General features: G+C 39.5%; 1 protein-coding gene across 1 annotated transcript; it reads left to right on the top strand.

The window, feature by feature from the left end:
- Nucleotides 1-19,730: 19,730 nt before the first annotated feature.
- On the top strand, nucleotides 19,731-20,459 carry LOC147885665 (uncharacterized). The gene has a single exon (XM_087396185.1). The coding sequence runs from the start codon at nucleotides 19,731-19,733 to the stop codon at nucleotides 20,457-20,459; it is 729 nt and encodes a 242-aa protein (XP_087252311.1).
- The last annotated feature ends 6,185 nt before the right edge of the window (nucleotides 20,460-26,644 follow it).

Genomic DNA, 26,644 nt, shown 5'->3' on the forward strand with positions numbered 1-26,644 from the left:
TGATGGACTCAATGAAGAACCTGAGGGAGCCAAAGAAAAACAAGAGATAATTCAATCTCCTTCTGTATCACAGCCTCAAATAGAAGCATTACAGTCTACACTTGAATTAGAGACTCAATGCATTCTTCCTACACAAGAAGTGGAGACTCAATGTGCATCTACAACATCACATCTTGTAAAGGAGGAAGAGATTAAGTCTATCTCGATTGCACCAGAAGTAGAATCTCAATGTACACCATCCACACAAGTAGAGACTCAATGTACTCTTAGAGAATCACGGCCTCAAGAGGACTCATCAAACTCTATTCAGTTGTAAAACATGTAGAAAGAAACATGAGTCCTTAAAGATTTTTATCTTGTTTGTATTGATTAATGATAGTGTTTTTTAAACTTATGTTAAATGTTACAATACATTAGGATATTTTATGATATTTATTCATTACAATACATTAGGTTTTACTTTTTTGAAAGTCTAATTTATTATGTACAATAAATATCTTATGATGAGAATCTAATAATTATATCATTCTTATGTTCCATCACTTTATTTTATAGATTTCAATGTACTCAAAATCTATCATTTATTATGTACAATAAATATCTTATGATGAGAATCTAATAATTATATCATTCTTATGTTCCATCACTTTATTTTATAGATTTCAATGTACTCAAAATCTATCATCTCACATGTCTCGCATTACGGTCTTGCATCAGCAAGTCTAACTTATATTATATTAAAAGAATATCTCATGATGAGATTCTAATAATTACTAACTTATATTATATTAAAAGAATATCTCATGATGAGATTCTAATAATTATATCATTCTTGTGTTCCATCATTTTATTTCATAGATTTCAATGTACTATCACTGTCTTACATGTCTCAAATGTCTCCCATTACGTTCTTGCATCCCATCATTTTATTTTATAGATTTCAATGTACTCACTATCTTACATGTCTCACATGTCTCGCATTACGGTCTTGCATCTAGTCATCTCAGCCTCTACCAATTCTTTATTCTAAATCTTTCATCCCACATTATGAGTCCGTAGTTCTATAAATCCCCTAGTAGTCGTTCATCTTCTATATCTCACCCGCAGCAAACACTTCTTCCACTTTGCTCGTCTTACCTTACTCCTCTCCTCAAGCTTGCTCCTTCCATCTTGCTCGCAGCCTTGCCTCCTCTTCTCAAGCATACTCCTTTCATCTTGCCTTACCTCCTCTAGTTACCTTCCTCACTCTTGTTACCTTCCTCACCTCGTTTGTCTTCTATATCTTTCCTCACTCTCATTACCTTCCTCACCTCGTTCGTCTTCTATATCTCACCTGTAGCAAAAACTTCTTCCACTTTACTCTTCTTACCTTACTCCTCTCCACACTTCTTCCACTTTACTCTTCTTACCTTACTCCTCTCCTCAAGCTTGCTCCTTCCATCTTGCCCGTAGCCTTACCTCCTCTTCTCAAGCATACTCCTTTCATCTTGCCTTACCTCCTCTAGTTACCTTCCTCACTCTCATTACCTTCCTCCTCTCATTTTTATGGATCTTTTTAAGGTAATCGATTCTGTCGAGCAAGCCATTAGCAGCATCAAAGAATGGATTGCCGAGAACCAAGGAAAGAGAGAGGAGAGGCGAGCAAGCCATTAGCAGCATCGAAGAATGGATTGCCGAGAACCAAGGAAAGAGAGAGGAGAGGAAGCAAAATCCAGCTCCATTAACCCAGTACGAGAAGGATGACTTTGCTTGTTAGAAGGGCTTAGAGAAGGAAGAGGAAAGAAAAATAAGTATGGCTACTATTGAAATAGATAAATTGCAGTCATATAGGAGAGAGTTGATAGACTTTCAAAGTGAGATATCTTCGCGTGTGGCTCGTTATGGAAGATTTTTCCCCCAGGAAGCGCAAGCCATTCGGAATAAACAAAGTGTTATGCATGAGAAAATTCATCAATCCTTACTTCTCTTCTATAATTTTAACTACATCGATGAGGATGAGATGAGCTCAGCTCTTGAATGGGTTGAATTTAGGCTAAAGACTTGAAAATAGAAAATTCATCAAATTGAATGGCTATAGTCTTCAAAATAAATTTGCCTTCCAATGAGAGTCTTATTGTAGCTTTTGGTGTAATTTTCCTTCTAATGAGAGTCTTATTGTAACTTTTGGTGTTTTTCAACACCTAAATTATAAATATTGTGAGAGTTTGCTACTTCCACTTGTAACTTTTGAAAGTGTTTCCTAAACACTATTATAAATATGAAGAGAGTTTACAATTATTAAACCACTCTTTTTTGTGTAACTTATCTCAGGCTTAACTGTTGAAGGTGTTTATTTTAAACACCATTAAATATTAAGAGAGTTTACAACAACCGAATCTTATTTTTTCATGTAGCTTATCTAGGCTGCGTTAAATTTTATAATTTTAGTTTCATGTTCTTAAAAAATATATAAAAAAATGCTTGTTTTTATGTTTTTATATGTGCTTTGAAGATTGGGTTTTTCTTAAATTTTATCTGAAAACTAGTCCAAAAGTATATGTAAAAATGAATTTGTATATTGACAAGTCCAAAATTAATGAAATAAGTGTTATTTCATCATATGCCCCTCCTCGAAGGTTGTTTTTGCTCTTGTTTTTATTCCATGAGTCACTTGAGTCACTTCCTCTATAGCCACCTCATCTTGTTTTGGCATTTGAGTAGGTGGTATAAGCAAAATGGCTCTTATCTTCATGTCTGTCATATCTATAGCCTTCATGAGTTTGTCATATCTCCATCTAACCATCTTTAAAGTGGTGATATCTTTCACCATGATTGTCACCCACAACAAGACAAAGCACCTACAGACGTGCACACAGATGCACTTCCTTAATTTTTAAAAAAGCTTATGTGCACATCTATTTTCGTGTCTATTCGCGTGTCTACAGACCTGTGTCTATATAATAGATAGATGCACCTATAGATGCACTTATAGACACGCAAATAGATGCCCTACTAGAAATTTTCAAAAAATAGACAGACCTGCATATGGACGCATCTATAGACACACAAATAGATGCTCTGCTAGAAATTTTAGAAGCACGTATATAAACGCGTTTATAGGCGTGCTTATACACATGCTACAGAATCTGTGTGGTTGAACAGAATGCTGTGTATGCTATGTAGTTACAAGAATCCCATTTCCACATTGTGCAATTCAATTCTTACAGCTAACCGCATTTTAATTAGCATGATGATTACAATTCCGAATAAAACATTACAACTCCAAAGCGTTTAGTTCACAAGGCATTCATTGATAGAACGTTGCACAAGAAAATTGAAAGCCAAAAAAATAAAAGGAGTGTATATTAACTCATAGCTCAAAAAGTGCTTGTATGTACATATAGCACAAAGCCAAGCCATGTCCTGTGGCTTCAAGTATTAAAAATAAGAGGAGTGTATATACAAGAGAGGCACGAAGCCAAGCTAGTGGCTTCAAGTACAAAAAAGAGTAGCTAGCACTACTTCTATGACTAATCTAAGTTCTCCACATCCTCTGTCCCTTCTTCACCTCCTTCTTCCTCATCTTCTCCCTCCTGATCAACCACCGCAAGGTCCTGTAAATGAGGAACAACATGTATCAATGTATTAAAAATCAAATCTTTACTTACAATACTGAGATTATTTAATTACTTTCAAATACATGGGGGGGTGCTTCAGTACCCCGGATATACTCCTTAGTAATCAACCCGTCATCATAAAAGTGCCTCCATGTATCTCCTTTGCGATGCTAGTGGTGGTAGGCTATCTCGACAAGAGTAGGGTACCTGCCCATGATATCAAGCTGCAAGATGACACAATTTGCGGAGGGGTTAGTACAAAGAAACAACCTCCTAACATACTACATAAACAATATAATTTGAGATCGATACTTACAAATTGAGCCTCCCATGATTCAACATCCCCTGCTCCAAAATGCACATTTTCATATTGCTCCATTTGGATCCTTCATGCCTCCACGTGCTGCAGACTGTGGTCAACCTCCGTTGCCTTCATTGCTTTCTTCCACTCACACTTGTGAGTAGTGTGGGGCTGGCCCTTGGTGGTTGACCTCCCTTGATCCTGGCAATCTCTGCCTCTTAAGCGAAGATCTTTTATTACTAAGTATCATAATAATCTTTGACATGGCCCATTTATCTGTGAATTGAACATTGGGGGATTGGGATACCTAGAGTGAACAGCAGTGAGGGCCTTATCAACCAAATTTTTTGGATGGCCTCTGTAGTGAATAAAGCAATATCTATAGTGATTAGCAAATTATAGAGTGCATGAAGGCCATGATGTCCTTCCCCCATGCATCCATCAAGATGCCTCCTGTCTGAGTGATATCATAGTAAATCGTGCCATCACCCTCTGGCACATCTGCATCATCTGAGTCATCCCCGCCCCCACCACTACCCCCCAAAAGCAAGCTGCCATGCATCCCCCGCCACTCTCCCTGCTACTATGCATGCTGCCCTGTTGTGTTAAGCTAGTACGCTGGCTGCTTGTAGCTGGAGAAGCGACTCTCGACTACACATGAGTACCCTGGCCACTGATAGCTCGAGAAGCGACTCTTGATGGACCGGGAGTACGCCGATGGCTCTATGAGGCAGAAGGACCTCCTGACCATAGGGGGGGAGAAGGGGCTCGGCTCTTAGCCAGCTGGGCTCTCTCAACTCTACTAGGGTAATCTCAGTTAGTGTGGGATTGGGGTGGTTTCGAGCCTGTACAACCGACTCCAAGGGGCATTTGTAGTACCCATCATGTATGTGTATAACTCCGCAAGGGGTGGAGGGTGCTCCAAAATGTTATATAAATCCCAAAAGATGGCATCTCGTAGATCAAGTGAGGCTGAAGATCCTGGCCACATGATGATCTAAAGAAAAGAAAAGAAGAAGATTACCATCGAGCATGCCCTTATCACGAGATGCAAAAGAAAAAATAGAGTGACAGCCTGACATTGAGCAATCATTTACAGACTCTTGCATTCTTTGAATTAGAGTGATAGAAGTCTATATCTACTTGCTCAATGTCAGGCTACTGAAGCTTCACATGGGAAAATAGAGGAAAAGAGAGGAAGGAAAGAGGAAAAGAGAGGAGAAAAAAGAAAGGAGATGAGAGAAAAGAGAGGAGGGATAGAGAGAAAAAGGGAGAAGGAAAGAGATGAGAAAAGTGATGAAAAGAGAAAGAAAGAGAGGAGAATAACCACGAGAAGAGAAGGAAAGAGAGGATAAAAGAGAGAAAGAAAAAGAGAGACAAGGTGAAGGAAAGTAGGGATAAAAGAGAGGAAAATAGAGAGAAGGAAAGAGAGGAGAAAAGAGAGGAAAAAAGAGGTAAATTAAACAGAGGAGAAAAAAAGAGAGCAAAAGAGAGGAGATAAGAGCGGAAAATTGCCATGAAAAGAGGAGGAAAGAGAGGATAAAAGAGAGGAGAAAGAGAGACAAGGTGAAGGAAAGAGGGGATAAAAGAGAGGAAAATAGAGGGAAGGAAAGAGATGAGAAAAGAGAGGAAAATAGAGGAAAAGAGAGGATAAAAAAAGAGAGAAAAAGAGAGGAGATAAGAGAGGAAAATTACCATGAAAAGAGAACGAAAAAGAGAGACAAGGTGAAGGAAAGAGGGGATAAAAGAGAGGAAAATAGAGAGGAGAAAAGACAGGAGAAAAGAGAGGAAAAGAGAGGAAAAGAGAGGAGAAAAAAAGAGAGAAAAAGAGAGAAGGAAAGAGATGAGAATAGAGACGAAAAGAGAAGGAAAGAGAGGAGATAAGAGAGGAAAAGAGAGGAGAAAAAAGAAAGGAGATAAGCGAGAAAAAGAGAGGAGAAAAGAGAAGGAAAGAGAGGAGAAAGGAGAGAAAAAGAGAACGCAATCCCTTATTTTCTCAAGAATGCAATCCCTTTCTTCAATCATGCTTTCCCTTTCCATCTTTTATGCAATCCCTTTCTTTGATCATGCAATCCCTTTCCATCATTCATACAATCCCTTTCTTCATTCATGCAATCACTTATTTTCATCATTCAATATGCAATCCTTTTCTTGGAAGTGGAAGTGGAAGGGGAAGGGGAAGGGGAAGGAAAAGAGAAGGAAAAGAAAGGAGAAAGAGAAGGAAAACACAACAAAAACTGTCAGAGCGTGTCTATAGGTGCATCTAACAGTGCAAATAGATGCATCTATAGCCGCGCTATTAAACGGTCTATAGATGCACTCCGACAGATGCCTTTTTCTAAGAACTTGAAAATGACATGCGCTCGACCACATTAGTACAAAAAACATTCGTTCAACCTGCATATGATAAAGGACGAATACAAAGACAGCAACTTTCAAAGAAGATCAATTACCTTGGATAGAGGTATAGAAGCTTTTTGTCCTTCTTCAAAGTTGCTTCTCTTTCTTCTCTTCCTTGTTCACCCTCTGCTTCTCTTTCTTCTTCTCCTTATTCACCTTGTTCTCTTATGTGCTTGGGGATGATTGTGTAAGGCTGGAGATGAATGTGGGTGCTTGGAGATAAGTGTGGATGCTCAGAGCTATGTCTGTTAATAGGAAAGCAAGCCATGCGATGTTAAAAGTATGTGAAGAAAAGCAAGCACACTAAAAGTCAGTTAAAATATCAGCTCGCAGTCTGCTCGTCTAAAGCACGTTTATATGTACATCTATCAACGCATCTAAAGTATGTTTTAGATGCACTTATAGACGCGCTTTCAGATGCTCCACAGAGTTTTGACATTTACAACTCATCCAAGAACAAAATTTTTGGATTGTTTATATGTAGGATGTCTTCATCTTCAACAAGTAGATCCAATGAGGATGAATCCCTCCATATCCACCATCGCGAAATGTGGTTAGAGCAAAAAATCAAACGTATGTGTGATTGATGTCGAGGAAATATGTATTGTGCACAGAGAATTACACTCAATCACATCTCAAAGTATGGAGAATGGGATGCGACCATAAACATGGTAAGTGTTAAAGAGTTAAGGTTGATTGAGATACATATGGATGTTCATGCATTTGAGTTATGATTCCATTTTAATTTGATACAGGATGCAATGCCACACCTGCATATGTTGCCCTATGCTCGTCGAGAGGAGGCGAAGCATTGGCAATATGAGGTGGGATCTTCAGGAGGGACCATTACGGATGCATGGAGTGATGGTGATAGTAGCCCTCCACCATTACCTCATGAGGTTGTGGAGGAGGAGGTGTTTGATGATGTGGTGCGGGATTTATATGTCCATCAATCCTATAATAGGCATGATATCATGGAGGAGGATGATCTTTTTACCGCAGCATCGACTCCATTGTTTGAGGGGTGCACATTCTCTGTTCTATGTGCCTCCCTTGAGTTACTAACTTGCAGACACGAGCAATGCAAGTTTGAATGCATTACTCAAGTAAGCTTTAAAGTCTGTTTTGCAAACATGGTGAATTATGCTAGTGGGTCAATTACTCGAATGCTTGAGATATGGCAAGGCAACATGTGACCTCACCACACTTTATTTTTGTATATGTGAGTTTGCCAACAAACATTGATATTTTTGTTAAAATTACGTGCTTTGGTAACCATGGGCAATGTTAGGAAAGTAGTGATGTACATTTATCAGCCTACACCAAAATTCCACTTTTTGTATTCTCTGTTTTGCGTCTAAATTTGCATCCAAGTCATAGTGCAGATGCACTAATAGATTCGCTAATAGATGTGCAAATAGATGTGCTAATAGATGCGCTATTAGATGAGGTCATATTTTTGCTATTCTAGCAGTGCCTATAGACGTGCTTTCTATTTTGTGCATCTATCAAGCGCATCTATAGTTGCTTTGTGTTGTTGTGACCCTATGATTGTGGGTTGCAAGAAGAAATGTATCCTGAAAAAACTCTATGAAAAGGTCCTCGGTAGCAACCTACAATGCCCAAACAACTGTTCACTACCGCCGGAATCCAAGGCCCACAAAGTTCATATCATCACAAACTTGCCTAACAAGCCTTTGAAAAGGAGCCTTGGGAATACACAGTCCCATGGCTTTTTGGGCCCTTCTTATCTCCATTAAATCACTCACTTTTTGTGTAAATCTTCTATTTTTTGCTTGTTGGAGAAGATGCATTGGCTTTCCTTTTCTTGGATGTGAATCCTATCCTCTAGATGTTGCCAATTTTTATATGGGTGGAAGCTTGTCCATCTTCTTGGCAATAGCCTTCATCCTTGCCATTGTAATTGATGTTAAACTGCACATGAGATCATAAAACATAAGTCCTAAGTCCTCTCTCTCTCTCTCTCTCTCTCTCTCTCATGAAAGGCATGATAGAACATAGTGCAGGCATGAACATAACACAATTTTTTGTCAAGTTTTATATAGCCTTCTATTCCATTTATCCTTTGATGCAACTATTGATGGATAGCATGGAGTAAACTCTGCAATGCATTCTCTGAGCAATGCAAGTTTGAATGCATTACTCAAGTAAGCTTTAAAGTCTATTTTGCAAACATGGTGAATTATGCTAGTGGGTCAATTACTCGAATGCTTTTTCTCATTTATGGTCTTCACGTGTAGGCTATTGTGTAAAATGCTTCCAAGGGAGAATAAATTATTGACCTCAAGAGATATGCCTCAAGAGATATGGCAAGGCAACATGTGACCTCTCTTGGAGGATTATATTGCAAGCGCATCCATGCATGCATCAACTATTGCGTCTTGTTTCATGGGCCACATAAGGATGCAAGATAGTGTCCTACTTCCTACTTGTGGAGAGGGAAGATATAGAGCAGATGTCAAAACTTTGGATGTGCCTCGTAAGGTTCTGTGACATTTTCCCATAATCCCTCGCATCCAACATATGTTCAAGTGCAAATCCATTGCAGAGCTCATGTCATGAAATTCCTCTCATCAATCCACCGATGGCAAGTGGAGAACTTATGTAGACACTCCTGTGTGGAAGCATATTGAAGACACATGGCCAAGCTTCAAGGAAGAACCTAGGAGCTTGAGACTTGGATTGGGTATGATGGTGTGAACCCATTTGGTCTCAAAAGCACCTCTTATAGTGTATGGCTAGTGATATTGGTGAATTATAATCTTCCACCCTCTATGGCGATTAAGAAAGGACATGTTATGTTATCCCTTCTAATTCTAGGGAAACATAAATTCAAAAATTATGTGCTTATTTGGAGCCTCTGATTGACGAGCTAGAGATACTTTGGAGAGGTATCGAGGTGCATGATGTGAGCAGGCCTCCCTCATCACAAGACTTCAATTGCAAAGTAGTCTTGATGTGGGTGATGCATGACTTCCCAGGCTATGGCGAGTGTTCAAGTAAGCATTGCACTTTTAATTATGAGTAGGCAATCGATGTGGCACCCTAAACCACCTTGAACTCTTAATTGCATCTATTGTTCAAGTCTTACTACATCGGGTTACCATGCATGTCCTGTTTCTGGTCCTTCGCTAGTTGCCTCAGAGGCAAACGCATTGAATAAGGTCATCTATGAGAATCACCATCGATTTCTTCCACCTGATCATCCTAGATATGTCGCCCCTTGGAATGAAGTCCCCCCACAGTCACTCACTGCAGGAGATTGGATGAGAATTTGGGACCGATCCATGACTCCTCCACCACTTGGCATGAGCTGGTAAGGGTTTGTAACTATCATGTGCTATATAGAATGGAAATAAAGATTGCTCGCTAACACTAGCTTTTGTTTAGATAATCCATCTTTTATTGTTGACCATATTGGTCCCACTTCAAGATCAATCACCTGCTTGATCCCATGCATATATTCAAGAATGTGGCATCTACCATTTGGGAACATTTGAATGGGACACGAGATTCCGCGAGCATAAGAGAGGATCTACGCTCCATAGGGAGGATGCATGAAGCTTGGCCACAAGAGAGGCCAAATGGATGTGTCTTTGAACCTCATGCACTGTGGACATTATCAAAGCTAGAGATGGTGGTGGTGAAGCGAGCTATCACTACAATTCATACTCCCACTAGATGCATGAGTTGTTTGAAGGGGGCCTTTACAAAGAGCAAGAAAAGAGGTGTAGAGCAATTATATGGCTTGAAATCTCATGATTGGCACAAGATGCTCCAATTAAGTATTTTATGTGCATAATATCTTTTTCCTTCCAAATTTGTGAGTGAATTAGAAGCAACTAATAAACCATTCCTCGTGTGTTTAGTTCATACTACCTACTAGCATTTCTCATAGTGCATCAAAAGACGTGAAGGATTGTATTTACAAAATGGGTGAGCTTGTGAGGTACTTTACAGGATACATATCAATGCTCGATGCAAGGTGTTCATATTGTTAATATGACATGCTTTTCCCTTTCAGGTATGTGAGCTCAAAGGAAATAGATCCCACCACGCTTGAGAATGCTCGAGTTATGTTAGTGGAGGTGGTTTGTTTAGTGGAGGAGACATTTCCACGTTCTATTCTCACAAGTCAACTACATCTCATAGTGCATTTGGTGGATGAGATTGCTATATGTGGTATTGTACATGCACGATGATTGTCCTTCCTTGAGCGCTTCATGAAGACCTTGAAGGGTTTCATGAGACAAAATGCAAGACTCGAAGGTAGCATGGCTGAGGGTTGGTTGGTATAACAGTCACTTGTATATATTTATGAGTTTCTTGTTGATGTAGATAGATCTCTCCCACGACTATGGAGAGATGATGAAGACCTAAGGATGACCTCTATTGTGCCTCAAGGGAAAGGACATAGGAAAGTAATAAACACGGAGTTGCGTAATAATATCAACCTCTATTGCATGCTTAATAGTGATGTGATAAAAAGATGGGTGACAAGATACAAGGATGCAAAGGCAAGAAGACAAGGAGAAAGGGCTCTCTTTCATACACACCACGAATCTCGTGTGTCATACCCTCAGCATCTAAGAGCACTTCCAATGGATATTCATGTGGATTGGCTACTTGACAAAATGGAGAGAGCAGAGAGAGATGAGTGGATGCATATCACAATGGAGGAATGGGAGTATGCTAGGGGATGCATGAGTAAGGTCAGTATATAGAATGTTATGCATAAGTTAGGAGCTTTCAACAATTTCGATTGCTTATTTAATTGATTTTGTCTTGGTGTAGTGTCCTATGTTCAATGCTATATGGTGTAAGGGCAAGAATTTTCGAACACAATGGATTGATGATAAGAGAAACACACAAGATTGTGGCATCATTGCTAGCTTTGAAGGAGCCAATGGAGCCATGGATGATTATTGTGGCATAATCCAAGATATTATTAAGCTTGACTTTCAACGCTTCTTTGTGTATGTTTTGGATGTAACGTGGTTTAAGGACATGGTGGAAAGAGGCCCAAATGCAACAATCAAACGCCATGCAAGTGGCTTTGTAACTATTGACTCCACAAAGTTTTGGCAAAGCTAGAAGGACACACTAGTACTACCACAACAATGTGAACAGGTATTGTATACACATATCAAAATACTCACTTTAAAATATTTGATACCTTCGATGTAAGGAAAATAACATGATTGTATTTATGTTTGAATTAGGTTGTCTATCAACCAATGGTGGATAATAATAGGTGGTGGCATGTCATATTGTATGAGTATGTGATTAGCTGAGTGATTGCTTGCTTATAGACTCAGCCTAGATTCACAAAAAATTCAAACAATATCTATTCTAATGCATATCATTGGTGGCATTTCTCAGTTGATATACAAAAATTGATGAAGGAATCATATACCTCAGTACAACAATCGATAGAATGAGGAATAAATAGATTGAATTAGTGCATAAAGAGAAGAATTAAATTAGATTTAAAGGCCAATTTTGTATAAAGTGTTGTCCAAACTAAAAAAAGACAAATAGTAGACAATTGCACTAATATTTAGTAGACGGCTCAATACAAGATAATATTTAGCAGACGGATTAACACAAGACCTGAGATGTACTTATTTATGGATGGTTACCACAATGGTTATAATCAGATCATAGTGGCTCAAGAAGATCAGTACAAGAGTGCCTTTATTATAGAATGGGATGCTTATACAAACAAAGTTATAGCTTTTGGATTGAGAAATGCCCGATCAACCTTCTAGAAGTTTATGGTTGAAACTTTTTGAGGCTACCTTACCAAGTCAATTGTCATTTATCTCGATAATTTTTGTGTCTATTCCTCAGATAGAGATCATCTTGGATGCCTCATAAAGTCTTCTTGAGATGTAAACAAGTGGGTATCTCATTGAATCCAACTAAGAGTGTATTTGTGTTTGAGTCTGGATATTACTCGGTCATGTTATCTCCAAGGATTGAATTAGAGTTGAGCAAGGTAAAATTAATCTATACAACATATGCCTGATCCACATAACCTAACCCAAGTACGCTCGTTTGTGGGGTTCATCAGTTTCTATCAAAGATTCATCAAAATCTTTGCCAGCATTGCAACACCTTTATATGAGCTGACAAAGAATGATGCTAAATTTGATTGGAATACTGAGTTAACTATAGGTCTCCATGATTTGAAGAACCGAGCAATGGCTACTCCTATTCCCAGGAAACCAAAGTGGGATGTCATTTTCCATGTACATGTGGGTGCTTTTGGCTATGCTTGAGGCATTATTTTGGCTCAGCCTAATGGTTGGCTAGATTATCTCGCATATTATGCTAGTTGATAATAACACCTACCGAGTCATGTTATAGCACTACCAAGCAAGAAGCTTTGGGAATGGTATTTATTGTGCAAAGTCTGAGGCATTATTGGCTTGAAAATCATTTTGTGTTCTATGTAGATCATCGAGTCTTGCTTTACCTTGATAGCAAGACTATCATTCAATGATGCATTGTTTGTTGAATGGTTCTGATTCAAATATTCAACTTCAAAATTATTCATAATTTGGGTGAGCCTTGTGGGAGCCGATTATTTATCCAGATTACTAGCACTCGAGGATACACAAGGAGTTAATATGGAATTGCTAGATGCTGAACTATTTGCAATAGATTATTGTGAGATCAGTGAATATGCTGAGTTGCTCTAGATTATTATCTAATGGTACATTTCCTAAAACTATGCCTCGGGACAAACGTATGCAACTAGCCTTAAAGGCTTCGAAATACACCTTGATCGATGGAAAACTCTACTGAAAATGTACAAATGGAGTTCTTCGTCGATGGGTTTTGCCACACGAGCGAGCTATCGTGTTGTAAGAAGCTCACTTGGGCCCATCAGGAGGACATTTTTGAGGGGATTCAACTACTCAAAAAGTCTTGCAAATAGGTTTGTGGTGGCAAACCTTGTTTAAGGATGCTCAAAGTAAATGCATGCAATGTGATGTTTTCTCAATGCACTAGATGACTATTTGCTAATTAGTCTATGCCCTTGCAACCTACTAGACTGTGGGAAGCTTTCTAGCACTGGGGTTTGGACTTTGTTAGTCCTTTTAGACTAGCCAGATTCACTTAGAATAGATACATCATTGTTTGCCATTGACTATGCTACTAAGTGGGCAAAAGCTAAGGCACTCAGAGACAACTCAGCTTGGAGTACTGCTAAGTTCATCTTTGAGAATATCATATGCAGGTATGGATGCCCTTTGTAGCTTATTAGTGACCAAGGGACACATTTCCTCAATGACATGATGCGAGAACTCCAAAAGGAATTAAAAATCATGCATACCGTCTCCACTACTTACTATCCCCGTGGCAATGGTGATAGTGCAATCAGCGAGAGGGGAAGGTGTAATGCTTCATAGCAATCACAATAAAACTAATTGTATTAGAAATGCCACCTATCAAGATGACCACTTCTTGTAGCATACACCTAGCATCAATTGGTCATTCATCTACCATATGCAATCAGAATGGTGATTATTTATATAACTTGAAATTCAGTCTTTGAGAAATTTCTTCAGAAATATGTTCACTCCTGATCTGCCATCCACTATCATACCTGGTATAATCAACTTCTTAATCTTGATAGTGATGACTAGAACTTCTTCGTCCACAACTAGTGTATCAATAACAAGCATGATGGCTAAGGTTTGCACTTCCTTGGGTTGCTCAGTGGATTCCTTGATCTGTTGAGCAAAGAAGTCATGACAATATGGAGCTATTTGCATCAGCTTGGCAAAAGTTAGATTGACTTGCATATTCTTGAACACTTCCCATGCCCATGCTAGCTCTGCGCTAGTTTCCTATGGCACACCATATTCTGCATTGTTAGAGCTAGATCTCCAGGATATTCCTTGCTTGATTACATAGTGCTCGAACTCCTCATGCATTTCAACTACTGGCGCCTTTCCTTTCAAATCCCTTGCAATCTTTGCTCCAACTCCTTCTGTGCCTTCCAATTGATGTCCTTACCCAAAGTGTTAGTGTCTTCGACTGTTGTCACTACCCCTTTTGACCAAGTAATTACTTGAGCATTAATTATTTCTAGCAACTTAGCCAACTGATCGGCATTAAGGAAAAGACGAGTGGAAGAGAATGCAAAAACGAGTGGAAAAGAGGGGGAAAAGAGAGGAAGGGTGAGAAATAAGAGGAAAAAGAAGATGGCCTTCTTGGTCAAAGAAGTAAAGGATGAAAAGTCAATTTATATGAGTAGCCTGTGAACCTTCTGTATGGGTAGCCTTCTTGGTCTCCTATATTAGGCCACCACTTACAACGTTGGGAAGTTTTAGCTTTATTTGACCATATTTATGTGGAGATAACCCATGTAGTGTTCCAAAGTTACCAAATTTTTGATTCTACAAAGTGATATTGAGTGGAGGTCACCAGTTCATTAAAAAAGTCCAAACAAAGCAAGCAAGTCTAAATTTTTTGAATAGTGTCTTCCACAATCTATGTAGCTTGTGAATTCTCACCCCACATGCAACCAAAAACAAAAGCCAAACCATAAAATTGATGTCATGACTCACCAACCAATCAATACAACCAACCATCAACAGTATATATCTCTCAAGTCATGTAATTCCATGCATCTATAAGCATTTGCAAATATACTTTTTTCAATGCATCGGCATGTGGAATGGTAATGCATTAAGCAATACCACAATGACTCACTCACAAGGTATACATGCCAAAGGCATATCAACCACCATCTCTTGATAAAATTTGACAACATTTCTTGTCTTTTCCAATTTCTATGAATATGTGCCTAGCTGAATGACTATTTGCTTGTAGAATTTTTCAATGCATCAGCATGTGCAACCTCAATGTAGCAAGCAATACCACAATGACCATTGTCACTAACAAGGTATGAATGCCAAAGGCATAACCAAGCTCTTGATAACAACTCCAAACATTTGTTTTCTTTCTTTAATTGTATGAGTATGTGATTGGCCGAGTGATTGCTTGCTTATAGACTCAGCCTAGTTTCACAACAAATTCAAACAATATCTATTCTAATGCATATCATTGGTGGCATTTCTCAATTGATATACAACAATTGATGAAGGAATCATATACCTCAATACAACAATTGATAGAATGAGGAATAAATAGATTGAATTAGTGCATAAAGAGAATAATTAAATTAGATTTAAAGGCCAATTTTGTATAAAGTGTTGTCCAAACTAAAAAAAGACAAATGGTAGACAATTGCACTAATATTTAGCAGACCACTTAACACAAGATGATAATTGCTAGAATTAGGCATAAATGGACTGAATAACTGCACAAAGAGAAGAAGTCATTCAGATTTGTAAGTCATTTGGTATCAACTATTGTCCAAACTAAAAAAAAGCAACCAACATCCCATGCATTATTCATACCTGGATAGAAACCAATTATTTCATATGTGACTTAAGAACAACATTCATTTATCTCATGGGTTGCTTATCTAGTATATGAGATGGATCCTTTCAAAGGACAAAGGAAACAACGACATGATCAGGACAAAATAAAGGGGAGACATACTTAAAGATGTATAATTCAATGGGTGAATCTTTTAGGAACATAACTATGAAAGTGTATAGCCATTGCCCAATACAGAGGGACAAATAGTAGCCCATGCTATGATTTTCAAGGATTGAATGGGCTGAAGTATACTTAAACTTCATATATAGGTTTTTTACTAGCTAGAATTGGAAAAAATATAACATTATAGATGGGTATAGATGAATTTTGCTAATCAATTAAGTACTTGGAAGGATGCATTCAGAGCTTTTATGTGAAAGCTATATTGTTAGTATTCAAGGGAATTTATTAAATTTAAAATAGTGAATATTAGCCCAAGCAACTTCGAGAAGGCTTTAAATTCATTGTTGGGATAATGTTCACTCCTAATATTTTCCATAGACATGATTGTGAATGTTGGGCATCATCCTCTCTCACACAAGCTTGAGTTGTTTCCTTAAACAAGCATATCATCTTCTTCACCACAACTCCTCAAATAGCACATCCATCTAGTCATGATAGCTGAACTTGAGCTTGAAGATTGGGCCTACAAAGGACGCATGTCTTTCACGTGTAGCTTCATAAGTAATGACACAATATGGGTCTCCTGAACATCTTCTACTTGAGCTATTATTCATTTCTTTTTCTTTCACCGTCAAGAGGCATGAAAATACATTGAACCTTCAATTTGTCACGTGAAGAGGTCTCTGTTAGATCCTTCCCTTAGAGGATTAATTATCATGAGGCATGGAAATAATTTGGGACTTCAATTTCTCATAAGGCAGGATCCTCCCCCTTCTTAAGACATGTGCCTTTTAAAATAGAGAATTATACTGTTGTCATAGGGACCTCTCAAGATTCACTAGTAATGCTAGTACAATTGGCAGTCATTGAACTAAAAGTGTCCGCCAACCAACTATTCTCTAGAGAGAGAAGATAGCTACTATATTGTTTTTGACAGCTTGATGTTTCTCAATATGAAATTTCTCTAGATTACCAATGAATTCACATCACTTGAATGGATGATGATTGAGGCAAAAGAGAAATAAAAGGAGGACAAAAACAAGGCTACGTTAAGCGCAAGATGCAATTAATGAAGATTTACATATAATGTTATAAAAAATGGTCATTTTATGAATGGATGATGATTGAGGCAAACGAGCAAAAAAAAAAAAGGGACGACAAGAACAAGACTAGGTTAAGGGCATGACGCACACTAATGAAGATTTAAAGAATATTATAATAAAGGGTCATTGTAAAGGAGGAGAAACACGGTGAGCTTATATAATAAGGAATGTAACATAAAATTTTATTCAATCTGGATGAAACCTATAGTGGTAATTGTATTAAGAATATTCTTTTTAGAAACATGTTCTTATTCCTCACTTATTCACATATATAGTGCTAATATAACTTGATTTTATTTGTTTTCATGTTGTTGAGACAAGCTTTGCTTTAGAGTCTTTAATTTCTATAATAGTGTATGTTGTGAGACACATTAGTTTGTCTGTAGCATATGGCCGTACCGCATGCTTGTGCACAATTATAGCCATAAATTTGATGTTCAAAGTCTGGGTGGGCCAAAATGCCATTCACAATGATAGCATCAAAATTGCTCAATTAGAATTCAAACCGTAGACGTTTTATGGCACCAATAAGTACTAGGAGCGGCTTTGTACTCTAACATGATTGTAAAGAAGAGGTTTAAAATATGAAATATTTGTACTATTAACTTGACTATTTCACTATTCAAGATCGTACACTTCTTACACTTTGTTTGTTGCAAATGCTCTTAAAATTTCATGATTAGGGTATTCGGAGATGTTGGATTTCGGCATTATTTATAGCAAAAAAAAGACGCACCTTAATGAATCCTCTTCTTAGAATTGTATAGTATTAAATGTTGTTGGAGCACCAAGAATTGTCTTGAGGGGGTCATAAGCCATTGGCTGGGCACTTTTCGACTCAAAAATGGATGAGACCACGAGCCATTCCTCCATGTGAAGGGTCCCCATGAGGCGATGGAAATTTAAAAAAATTGTGTTGTGGGAGTTTGGGAGGCACTTGCCACGGGCGAGGTCACGGGGGCCATCCATATTCCTATTCTTAAAATGGCTTGATCTAAGAACGACTGAGATTTTATCTCAGTTGACCAGGGACTTGATCAGCCGTAACATGTCCATGAATCAAATTGAGAAGCCATTGGTGATATGGCTTTGGTTAAGTCAAACCCTTTTAACGTAATTGTCTTGAGGGGGTTGCAATCCAAGCCATTGGCTAGGCACCTTTCGAGCCGAGGAAACGAACTATTCCTCCACATAAAGGGTCCCCATGAGGTGATTGGAATTTTAAAAAATTGTGTTGTGGGAGTTTGGGAGGTACTTGCAATGAGCGAGGTCATGAGGGCTACCCATATTCCTATTCTGAAAATGGCTTGATCTGATGCGGGGGTAGCTGAGATTTGATCTTAGTCAATCTAGGACCGTTATGTGTCCATCAATCGAATTGAGAAGCCATTGGTGATATGGCTCTGGTTAAGTCACACCCTTTTATCATAATCACTCCACAGTCCTAATCGCTCCTTGAACCGAAACTATTAATTAATTAATTGTGCCTCTCAATCGATCACTTTATTAAACGATTAATCTAAGTATTGCCCACCTCATCACTCCGTCCTCCCTCCGTATTCCTCCCCGAGCATCCCTCCTCTCTCCCTCCCCCCCTCAAACCCTCTCTAACCTCTTCCTCTCTCCTTGCTGCTCCCTCTCCCTCTCCCTTCCCTTCCTCTCTCTTCTCTCCCGCTCCCTCTCCTCTCCCCTCTCCCCTCTCCTTCCTCCCTCTACCTCCCTCGCCTCAACATGTCTTGTGTATTTATAGATCCCTCAGCTTCTGGAGACCTTTGATAATCATAGACTATTTGGCTTCTGGAGACTTCTAATCAATCGTGCTACTCGACCTTACAATTAATTGACCCCACCTTACGTTAATTCTTGCCCCACTCCCACCACATGGACTAATTAACTAATAGCGAGTTTTTCCTCGCTTGGGGACCTCTCCTACCAATTTCAATTAGTTTTGGTGAGTGGTGGCTTAATTAACCTATGTTTATCTATGGATTAATTTATTTATGCTTTAATTAAACTATGTTAAATCTCTACGGCTTAATTTAGTTATGCATAGACTATGTGCAAGGGGGGCTTCCCCAAACGTTCAATAAAAAATTGAACCCAAAACCTTCCTTCTCAAAGAGTGTGCCCTACCATCAAGCTACAAAGTCATCTCCTTATAATAGTATTACAAAGGCTCCCTTCTCCCCAATGTCAAGTGTCCCTCCCTCTTTAATGCCCCTCCCTTATTTAAATTAACCTCCCCCCTCGCCCCTCCTTTATTTAATTAGAGCCCTTCCCCTTGTATGCCCCTCCCCGCTCCCCCTCCCCCAATAAATTAATTAATTGCCCCCAAATTCTTGGACGACCTATTCATAGAAGAGTGAAGCCCTTGGCAAAATGTTTAAGAAGAGATTGGCCCTCCCCACTTGTGAGATTGCCCCTTCCCCACTCGTGAGATTGCCCCTAGGAGTTCCTCCTTTATTTAATTCAAGCCCTCTCCCCTTATCCCACTCCCCCAAAACAAATTAGTTAAATGCCCCCAAATTCAATCGGGGCTATCTATGCATAGGACTTGGCAAAATGTGTAAGAAGGGGTTAAGGAGGGAAAGCGTTTAAGAAGAGTTCAAAGGAAAAAGAAGGCGTGGTTTGACACGGCCGGCATTCCCATTGTTTGACTGCCCACCTAAGGAAGGATCTCTCTCTCTCTCTCTCCCATACATATATATATATATCCCGTCTATGGGCATCTCCTCACAACATCAGCAGCTCTCCCAGCCTCGCCCTCCATATCATCTCCCTGCACCTCCTCACTACGCAAATCTTCTGCCTCAGCTCGCTTCCATATCCTCTCCCTCCCACTCTACCCTCCTTGCCATGCTCCGCCTCCGCCAGCCCACCAGTTCCAGCTGCCCATTCTGCTGCCTGCACACCCTTGTCAGCATTTTCTTCTTGGTCGCTCTCCTCGCCGCTTTCCAGCCCGCTTCTGCTCGCCCTCCTCCCGTCGATCATAAGTGGAGCATCATCTCCGCGTCCCCCAGCCCCTGGAATCATAACCATACGCTTGAGTATTACGTCCATGTTCGCACAAACGACGTCGACCTCGGCCAACTCATATTTCCTATCAATCAAACGCTCACAAACTCCTTCGGATCCACTCAGCTGTTCGCCTTCAACGTCACCCGGGGGGCTGATCCTCAATCGACGCAGTTGGGGTTCATCCGCGGATACACAGTGCAGGCTAGCTATGATTCCACTTCCATCGGCATTGAGGTGGAGGGCTTGTCTTACGATGATGGCTCCTTCAAAGGCACCATACAGCTTCAAGGCTTCGTCGCTGCTGGAACCAACGAAATCGCAGTGGTGGGAGGCACCGGGGCTTTCAGAGGCGCAAGAGGTTATGCCGTCGTAACACAAGTGAGCTCCCAAGGGAATGCGTTTCTTTATCACCACCAGCTTCATTTTCTCTAATCTGTTTATGCTATTCACTGTTTCTCATGGATGTGGATATGCGGGAGCCACGAATCGTACCGTTTCAATTTCCAACATGGATCCAATGGTACTTGTAAGCGCCTTGCGCGTTTGATAATAAGATGAGCTGCATTAATTTCAATCGTCGGTTGGTGAATTCAGAAAACTATGAGCTCTTTTGCTTTACAGAGCAAATGCGAATGACTTTATAGTTCTAAGCTCAATTGGAACGTAATAAGTACCTTATGAGACGTTATCTCGTTAACACAAAGTCGACACAACGAGTAACTCTTCATCCATTCTTACAAACTTACGCGAGATGGAATGTTTGGTCAAACTAAGATGTATTCAAATCTACGTCTGTATCTCATAAAAAATCTCCCAAACAATCATCATAAACTAAGATGTTCCATTCCCTATGGGAGTAGAAGCACGGTGGCGTCCCCTCTAAGGCCTCAATCCGGTGTGTGAGTTGGGTGGGTGAGTTATTAGATTATAATTATTATTTTTTAAACTCTTTCTTACAGCCTTCTTATCACTAAGCTTCCCATTTGTGTGCCTAAACCTTCATATCTGTTGCTTTACGTATTCAGGTTCGGTCTTTAAATGTGATCCAATTCTTCTCCAGATTTGCAAAGCCTCTAGCTTCATAGCGGCGCTTGCTCTCTTTAATCTTCACTTAATATTATCGATAAGATGGATCCTGCCCAAGAAGAAGGCATGCCCTTGGAACTCTAAAAGTCCATGTATACTGAACTTAAGGTCAAAGTTATCATCCACTTAGTGATGAGATGCCAAACAAAATGGATTATGTTAGAATGTGGGTTTTTCCATGTGTAAATTAGAAAATTTGGCATGTTTATCATCGGAAACATAACAAAGCAAGGAAGAAAATACTCTACTAGTATCCATTATCAACCAAGGCAATGCCCTAATACATGTCCTACTTCATATAGGCATGTTTAGCCTAAAGTCTTCCAAGCCTACTCAAAGACAAAATTTAGTCCTATGGTATACTCTAGAGTATACTCTACACTTTTTATGACATGTTTGTACTATACAATGTTTGAACTATGCATTCCAAGGTTTTCTTACATATTCTTGATATTGGGTAAGAATGCATCCAAATGGTAAAACATCTTTCTTGGATATAAGTGAGTGATTATCATTTGTATTTTGATTCTTGAACTAACTACACTTTCAGCAGCAAGTAAGTCCTCAGTATGAGGCATTCGCATCTCTAACCACATGTGGAGATATATGCCACAGTGCATTCAGCTTTTCAGGTGACTCCATTCTTGCATCCATAACTAATGCGTGCAAAGAGAGTATTCAATCAGCAATACAGATTGGCAAATTAGTCTTTAAGACATTTCAGCATCGGCTCAGTCATGCTACATTGCACCACCCTTGGATAGAGTTATCACCACCTCCGATCAGTAGATCATTCCTCAGCATGAGGACCTTTATACATCAGTACAGTCCTACCCCACTGTAGTTGACATCATCAGGTTCAGCCATAGCACAACTTGTGGAGCTTTAGTGTTTCAGCATGCACTTATGGTTGTCGTATACAGTCCATACTTGATGCAGATTAGTGGTTGGATCTAGGACTTCAAATCAGTCCCTACATCAACATTCGGCACCTCATTTGCCTTAGGGACATGCTATGGTTTTTTATTGATATTCCAAGCTTATAGTCCTTTATATTATTATTAGCTCCACCTTGAGCCTTTGACAGATCCTACATCCCATGTTGACGGATGTTTAACCATGCACATATAAAATGACCTCCAGTTCATGATCGTTGAGCATACAAGTTTGACAGGTTTCTGTACCTTGTTAGTTTTACAGGCCTCTTCACTAGCACAATAATGTATCATAGATGCACCTTCAGCCCCAAAATTTCAGCCCCTGGATCACTCTGTCCGCACTGACTATGAGGTCTTCTTCGACCTCGCAAGAGGTATATTCATTGCTAGCTAGAGTCTCATTAAGACAAACTTCTAAAAGACTCCATAGGCATTGGGGTAGGCATAGATGAAACATTAGGATCTCATAAAAAACTACTTTTTTAATCAACTATAACATATTTGGAAAGAAGAAACTACTTATGGTAGCAGAATCCCATAATCTATATGCTTTGCTCTCACCATTGTAGCTAGTGAGAACACACTTTTGAGATTTAGCACTAGCTTCTATTCTAGTTGATATGTTACATGAGCATAAGCAACAACAAAAAATCCTAATATTTGAAATTATGGTCTTGAACCTATAAATAATATAATATTCCATTAAACAGCAGTTGGAGACTTGTTCATGAGATAGACTATTGTGTTACATGTTTTAGCCCAATAACCACATAGGAGATGCCTCTCTTCCATGATACACGACGCTATTTTAGAGATAACTCTATTTTTTCTCTTAGCCCCACCATCTTAATGGATGCTACATCCATGGGTGAATTCCTTCTAATCCCATGGTAGCTCAAAAAAATTATTGAATAGAAATGACTTGTATACTCACCACCATTGTTACATCTCAATGTGTTAATGTGCTTGCTTATTTTCTTCTAAACAAGGTCTTTAAAATCTAAAAGTATCAAAAGGCTTAATATTTTTATTGCAATAAATAAATCCATGTCTTTGTGGAGATAGTGTCTTATATAGTACCATTTCCTACCAAATGATCGATGAAGGCTTTCCCCTAGCAGATATCTATGTGCACTAATCAAGAATTTCATATACAAGTAATCACGTGAATTTTTTATGAGATTTGCATGCATGAACATTATTTTTAAGTAATGGTAGATGCAATCATGGGAAGATATTTCCGATTTTAAAAACTTGGAAACCTATAAACTATTGGTACTATTGTGTCTATTACTACCAGTATTATGTCTACTATCACTAGTACAAGGTACCTTTATTGCTAAATAACATGTTAAAAACTCATAGTAAAGTCTTAATATTACCAATAAAATGATAAATACTATAGTAAATTAGGAGAGAAAGAGCACTACCAGTATTATTCATGTTATCACTAGTAATTATAGTATTATCATGAATATTATCAATAGTAATAAGACAAATATCTATGGTACTAGTCTTATTACCAATGGTAGTACTACCAACACAATTAAATAAGGACCCCATGTGTTTTTTTCTAGTGCTTTGAATTCTAAAGATAATTTTCTTTTTAATCCAAGCATATCCCAAGGCCTAACCTAGGGAGTGGTTCTTGTACCCACAAGGCAAGAGGCTAGATGGGACTGCCTATGTGTACATTCTTGGAATTTCTCAAAGGCATATTTTTTTCCTTCAAAAAATTTCCTGCATTTATAAAAGAAAATTTGCATCATGTTGGATGCATGCACTGTTGCATTACTTTTAAGATGTATACATATTGAAGATTTAATTTTCTCACTCCCCTTTGGTTGACTTATGGGTGCTCGATGTTTTGTGCTCATGAACCCTTAACCCAACCGTGCACTGTGCTCAAATGTTGCATTCCTTGGTGAGTTTCGCATGCAGCATACTCGGGCATGATGCAGATAGACGTCAACAGAAACAACTCAGAAGTCAGGGTTGCTATTGTAAGAGGATCGTATAGTGACATAGGATTGAACATAGGAAATAAACATAGAACAATATAGACAGAATGGAAACAAAACACACATATATTGTATTAAAGAAAGACTCTATTTACAACAATGAAGCTACTGTAGCTTCAAATGAGTACTCAGCTATGCAAGCTTCTAGCCTAGCAAGCTAGAGAGAGATCACACAACTCATGAACAAACACTACCTACTCTCTGTTACAATGCCTTACTACTAAGGCTTACTGCAAGAATAACTTTTATTCCTAACACTTGCAGTTTGCTGAGCCGTTGCTCATCATTCGTCTACCACCCTTATCTTTAGGATGATTCCTCCTCGGACTCGGAGTCAGTGGCTCAGCTCTTGCTATTGCTTGCCACTCGAGAAGTTGCTAAAGATGTGCTTGCTACTCGAGAAGTTAGCCAAAGATGTGCTACCATGTTACCAACTAGCGGGTGCCACATGCTCGTACCTATGCTGGTAAGTTCTCTGCGATCCACCTTTGTCGACTTGACCCAAGGGTAAACATTTCACCTCAGCTTTCTACAACCAACTCCTCACGATTTCAGACTAGTTGGAACTAAATGCTACTAGAAGGCACACGTGGACTAAATCCGTAGTGTCACCATGCAGCACAACACGCCCTTGTCTTGGAGGTTGGTGAGAAGTTACTTAGGGAGCAATAGAAGATCTGGGGGCATCATTTGGAGAAGTGTGGGAGGAAGATGGTCTTGGAGAGGGAGGGCCAAAAGGTTTAACCATTGCTCATGGATCCTAAGGGGGCCAAGGATATAAGGAGCATATGTAATGGGAGGCCTCTTCAAATTTGTAAGCCAATCCATAGACCATAGCTCGGCGAGTGGGTCCTCAGAGGGGTTGATGATGCCACAAGCATTGTCAAAACGAGTCATGTAGCATTTTTACTAGCGTGGATCTCTTCTGCCACTTAATACTTAGGTCCTTGTTCAGGTCTCAAACGTTTTTGTGCATGGCGGCTACCTCCGTGATGTGGCTGCCAAGTAGTTTCTCAGCCTCCTTAAGAATGCCACATAATATATTGAAAGGGTTGGCATGGTTGGATGTGGGAGAGCATTGATTTGAGCTGCAAAATTATGATGTGGCAGGCTACTCGATCTTAAACAAACAAATAAAAATTGTGATAGGTGTGGTTATAAATGTAATTCTTCACGTCATTGGCCCGAGTGTCGCATCGTGAAGAGATAGAGGTGGGGTCGTAGGACTAGGAACTGACAAGTTGATGTGTTGCCAAGCCTTGTGAATAGGGAATTGGTGTTGGGAGTGGGCACTTGGCTTAAAACTTCACTTGCAAAGGTGGTAATAGGAATGACATCTTGCCCATCCAAAATTGACCTTGCTTCCAAAACCTGCTCAAGTAAAGTCTGGGTGGTCAACTAAAAAATGAGCGGGGTAAACACCTATAGCATCTTGTCAAAAAGAGACACAAAGGGAGTCTGAGTCCCTACATCATATCCTAGCTTCGGGCCTATAAAACGAGCCAAGGTAGACACCTGTACACCCTTCTCACAAAAACATCACATAAGTGCACTTAACCCATAGGCTCAACCCAAAGGCATTCTCTTTTCCGAGTGCAATTCCATTGTCTGTCCAGATGCAATCACATTGCACACCAGCTACACTCTCTTTGAGTGGTTTCCAGATGGCATTCACAAAGCTTTTCAAATCTCTAAAATAAAATCAGCAAAGTACCCAACCAAAGAATGACTCATGTAGCACTTCCTAGGCACCTGTGAACCAAGAAAGAGGCGGCACACGAGGCCAACCAATAGCTTATGGCAAAAAGAAATTGCAGCAGCAAAATCACAACTCACCAAGCCCTGAAAACTCAAACCAAGTCCTCAATTGCAAAGAGGACATAGTAGCCAATGCCCAACTGCATTCTCAACCAAAGAGGAGTGCAAAGGCATGAAGAAAGAGCATTTACAAGAGCCGACTGGAACGAGAATTCCACTAAAAAATGCGAAAAGAAGCACTTTTGTCGTGAAGAAGTGGAAGTTCTTGGGCTTAAAAGAAGCGTGCTTCAAAGAGGAATACATTGAGAAGATTTTGGAGAAGTTTCATCGCCGGAAAGTCCTCCAAAATTGATGAAAACCAGTCAACCAACGCGTGGGACCACTCGAAATTCAACAGAAAGCTGTAGCTTTGCAAGAGGAGATGCTCAGGATGCTGTAGAAGCAAAAAGGTCTAGAAAAAGCCACTTCTGCAAATTCGACCAGCTAAAGAAGTGCTCAACTCTGCCCGTTCTACCAAACGAATGGAGGGAAAAGCATATCACTGCGAAGGGGAGGAAGAGGGGAAGCCATCGGGCCAAATGGAAGTCGAGGAATCCAAATGGGTGAGGAGTTATGAAGAAAAACAGAATTCAACTGAAGGAGGCTGAAAAACTAGTCCAAAATCTCAACAAAGGGGGAAGATGAGAGACAAAACCACACATGTGAAGTTTAGAAGGCACAAGAAGGTCCAGGAATGGCAAAGGAGCATGTAGAAGAAACTAGAGCCACCTGGAACTCTAGGGGGGCCACTGAAGGTACATGGCCCTCTAGGGGG

This window comes from Dipteris shenzhenensis, chromosome 25, assembly GCF_047967505.1.
Source record: "Dipteris shenzhenensis isolate YYH24624 ecotype China chromosome 25, Dip_SZ_1.0, whole genome shotgun sequence".
Taxonomy (NCBI): domain Eukaryota; kingdom Viridiplantae; phylum Streptophyta; class Polypodiopsida; order Gleicheniales; family Dipteridaceae; genus Dipteris; species Dipteris shenzhenensis.

Coding starts and splice junctions, on each gene's coding strand:
- LOC147885665 (XM_087396185.1), top strand. CDS start 19,731: ATGGGCATCTCCTCACAACATCAGCAGCTCTCCCAGCCTCGCCCTCCA.